This window comes from Anarrhichthys ocellatus, unplaced genomic scaffold (genome assembly GCF_004355925.1).
Source record: "Anarrhichthys ocellatus isolate YVR2014 unplaced genomic scaffold, GSC_Weel_1.0 scaffold4524, whole genome shotgun sequence".
Taxonomy (NCBI): Eukaryota; Metazoa; Chordata; class Actinopteri; order Perciformes; family Anarhichadidae; genus Anarrhichthys; species Anarrhichthys ocellatus.
Genome location: NW_022284498.1, coordinates 1 through 4,337, shown reverse-complemented (window position 1 = coordinate 4,337; position 4,337 = coordinate 1). Strand labels below are relative to the sequence as shown.

General features: G+C 40.7%; 1 protein-coding gene across 1 annotated transcript; it reads left to right on the top strand.

Annotated features, from left to right (window-relative positions):
* The first annotated feature begins 14 nt into the window (after window positions 1–14).
* On the top strand, window positions 15–3,111 carry LOC116379536 (atypical chemokine receptor 4-like). Its single transcript, XM_031841485.1, has 2 exons — window positions 15–130; window positions 951–3,111. The coding sequence occupies exon 2, from the start codon at window positions 966–968 to the stop codon at window positions 2,076–2,078; it is 1,113 nt and encodes a 370-aa protein (XP_031697345.1). The 5' UTR covers window positions 15–130; window positions 951–965; the 3' UTR covers window positions 2,079–3,111.
* Window positions 3,112–4,337: the final 1,226 nt, after the last annotated feature.

The window sequence follows — 4,337 nt, the reverse complement described above, 5'->3', positions numbered from 1 at the left end:
GTGAAATCACACAAACCATCAGCACAGAGTAGGCTGACGGTTTAATCTTAAATCTAAAGTCTGAGGTCTAACACAAGCTTTGAGCTCAACATGGCGCAAGGAGACGGGACAAATAGATGAATAAAACACGGTGAGTATCAAACATTGCGTACCTGTTTATACCTTTGTATTAGTGACGTAATCTTTCTTTTGCGACGGTTTGATGCGGCTCTGCATTCGCTGATTACACTAAAAAATGTAATTCTCTTTAATCAGTTTATATACAGTTCTATGTGCATTCTTTATCTTTGCCTTGAGTAAAAGCTACAAAAATCACAAACCCCTCCTTGCAAGCATCAAAAGTAAAAGTTCTCGTTGTGCAGAGTGTCCCTTTCAGAGTAATTATGAGAAATATTACATGAATGGAATATTATTATTGATGCATTAACTTGTATCATTTCAATGTTGGAGCGCTATTGTATTTTATTGTATGTTGAAAGCTTAATCTGCAGAGTAACTTGTAGGAATCAAAAGTACTATTGTACAAGAGTAGAAGTATAAAGAAGAAGAAAATGGGAATACCTCAAAATGTACTTGAGTTAATGTACTTAGTTACTGTCCACCTCTGTGTTTATCATGTATTCAACCTGTGATATGGAACTGAAAGTTATTTAAAAAGTACTTAAATAATCAATTATTTGTCCTTGTCTTAAACAAACAGAGGCGCAAGAGTACTCAGATCTCGTACTCAAGTAAACATAATACCACAGTTTAGAAATACTCTGTAGTGTAGAAATACTCTGTTACAGGTAAAAGAAGTGGTCAAATTTTACTCAAGGAAAAGTGGAAAAGTATTAGCTTCAAAGTACACTTACAGCACCAACAGAAAAAGTACTCATTATGCAAAATGTCCCATTTGAGAATATTTGTACTATGTCATTGTATGATATTTTAAATGTCCTCCCTCACAGCTTTGGCTGATCAGCATGGATGTCTCAGAGGAGGACGACTACTTCTACCATGACAACATCAGCTTCAACTTCAGCTACGAGGACTACCCGGTCCTCTGCGAGAAGGGCGATGTCCGTTCCTTCGCAGCCATCTTCCTCCCCATCATGTACACTGTGTGTCTGGTGGTGGGACTGGCAGCAAACAGCTTAGTCGTGGCGGTCTACGCCTACCACAAACGCCTCAAAACCATGACGGACCACTTCCTGACCCACCTGGCTGTGGCCGACCTGCTCCTGCTCTGCACGCTGCCTTTCTGGGCTGCTGATGCGGCGCGGGGCTGGGAGCTGGGCGAGGCCGTCTGTAAGATCGTGTCTGCCTGCTACTCGGTCAACTTCACCTGCTGCATGCTGCTGCTGGCCTGCATCAGCCTGGATCGCTACTTGGCGTTAGCCAGGGCGCAAAGTAAAGACCAAAGTCGGTGGCTGCGGAGGATAATCACCAGGAGACACTGCTGGAAGGTGTGTTTAGCTGTTTGGGCGACAGCTTTCCTCCTTGGTCTTCCTGATTTAATTCTCTCAGAAGTGAGATGGTTATCTAATAGGAGTGTCTGTCTGGCTATCTACCCTCCATCAATGGCCCAAGGGGGGAAAGCTGCTCTGGAGATAGCAGAGGTGCTGCTGGGATTCCTGCTTCCGCTCCTGGTTATGGTGATCTGCTACTGGAGCGTGGGCCGGGCACTAAAGGGCCTCCCTGTGGAGAGCAGAGGCAAGAAGTGGAGAGCTCTACGTGTCATCCTCACCGTAGTGGGGGTGTTCGTGGTCACTCAGCTGCCGTACAACGTGTTGAAGGTCTACAGAGCGATGGACTCCGTCTACGCCTTAGTGACCCACTGTGGGACGAGTAAAGTGTTGGATCAGGCGGCTCAGGTGACAGAGAGCTTGGCCCTCACTCACTGCTGCCTCAACCCGATCCTCTACACCTTCGTGGGGTCGTCCTTCAGGCAGCACATGATGAAAGTGGCCAAAACGTTTGGCGAGAAGAGAAGAAAGAGGAGGAAGACGAGGGAAAATGCAGCAGAGGACGAAGAGATCGAGATGTCGTTTAACTCCCACTGTGCATCCCAAGAGACAAACACATTCTCAATATGAGCCAAAACTAGTGAAATATCCCATATAAAGCAGAAGAGCAGATGCAACAGTAGAAGCATGTGAGGGAATCATTAAGATGTACAAGAATTCCACAGACGTTTTAATACTTTAACACTTCAATCCCCTCCATATCAAAACAGGAGGTTGTTAGTTGTATTCTTGTTTACTTTCAAAGACCAAAGAAATGTATGTTTTTTCTACTGTGAGCGATGAATGCAAAAATAATTTGGATTTCTGTTTAGAGTGATGTTTTGTCTGTTTTCAAACCCTGGTCCAGAGGAAACAAATAATTTCAAGTGTATTTTTCATAGATATTTTTTCTTTAAGACTGATTCAACCCTTCAAGATTACTTGGAAAGGATAGAGAGGGAGGATCGTACACATTCAAACATTTCGCCACACGCTTGTGGTAAGTACGGCATTGGCACACTAGTTATTTACATAACCACAAGTCCATGTTGTTTTGCCTTCCCTTTCAAACTTATTACAACATCCCCGTTCTGTTTTATCTAAATGTTGGCACATACACTACTCAGTGCTTGTATGGGACAATAGTTGTGATGTAACAATCTGTCTGAGGTCTGCATAACTATGGTAAAATAGGTCTGTTGTTTTCCATAATCTGAGATGGTGCGAGCGTGTAGATGTTGAACAGAAGAGGCCCGAGAATGGAGCCTTGGGGAACTCCATGTAGTCTTCGTCGATCCAATGTGTAATCATAGTTTGTGGTCTAATAGGTGAAGATGTTTGTTAATGTGCTTGTGTTTTGTCTATTTGCATGTATTTTCTTAATTTACAGTGCATTGAGCTCTCAGGGCCACCGTACTTCGAATATAATTGAAACCAGTATAGCACAGTTCCTGAAGGTCCAGGCCAGTTTTCCAGTCTCTCTAGTAATATGTTGTGGTTGACCATGTGGAATGCAGAGACTGAAACGTTTCTACTGTGTTTAGGTGGATGTTATTCAAGACCTTAACAAGAGTCGTCTCTGTGCTGTGGTCCTGACTGGAAAACATTAAAAAAAATAGTTTATGGTCAAGCGTGATTAACTGTTGAAAAACAGTCTCTTCAATGATTTCACTCAAAATGTTAGGTTCAATAGCCGCCTGTAATTGTTAATTAGGGAGTTGTTTAGATCATTTTAAGAGTGGCTTAATAACTGCCATGTCTGTGGGAAATAGCCTCAGAGTAGAGAAGTGTTTACTATTATCAGAGGATCTGATGCCATGCAGTTAAAACCGCTTTAGAAAAAGCCTGTCGGTAAGATATCAATGCAAGTAGCAGCATGAGGAGTTCAGATGTTGCACAATTTCCCCAAAAGGTTTTGTAGCTGATGGGATTTCGTCAATAAAGAACGAGGCCAATTCATTACATGACAGTTGAGGAGTTACTAGACATAAACAGCACTACATAGTTTAAATATTTAGCATTTCTGTTATTTGTCTTGTCAGACACATGTATGCTGTGGTTTGTCATGTCATTAATCTCTCATACAAAATGTAAACACAATGAGCTTTTACTCATAGTTCTTAGTAGATAAGATTAGGAAAGCACATTTGAATTTGAAATGTTTTGCCTTTGTTGTCTTCCTGTATCCCAGCTGGTACAAATCAAGTGACGTTGCTGGTTGTTCTCTGGCACGTGTGCTTTCTCGTGTGGAAATGATCTGTCTGAGGTTTACCATCTGTTCACCGAGCAAAACATTTCACTCAGCCAAAACCTTTACAATTGTTTCAACCTGGGGATCAAACTTTTAGTGTGATTAGAAAAACCTGTATGGTTTAATACAACCCCGACAACTCACAAACAAACGAATCTTGCATGACAAAAGTTGAGTACATGTTGAAATAATTTGTGCTTGTTATCCTCTCAAACCAAACTCAAATCATTATTTGTCAGAAAAGAAAAGGCTGTAAATTGATTTTAAATCCGTTTATTGAAAAAAAAACATTTCAAAACTGTGCAAATAAAGAGCAAAGTGTCACAAAAAACATGACTTGTTGTTACCAAAGAAAACTATAAATATACAAAAAATGCCCCTTTAGGCTCGTAAGATTTGTTATTTCAGGTCAGAAATATGGCGAATTCACTTTTATTACAATTAAGGCAGTCAACCAGCATCACCTTCCACTATTTAGAACCAAGAACATTTTTTTCTTAAATTAAATAAAATTGTAGTTATTTAAATATATAACTAATAATACAAGAACTTAAAAAAAATAGAGGCCCAAAATGGCAGTGTCATAATAATTTAGAAAA

Bases quoted from the DNA above. Each gene is read 5' to 3' on its own strand.
- LOC116379536 (XM_031841485.1), top strand. From the start codon at position 966: ATGGATGTCTCAGAGGAGGACGACTACTTCTACCATGACAACATCAGC.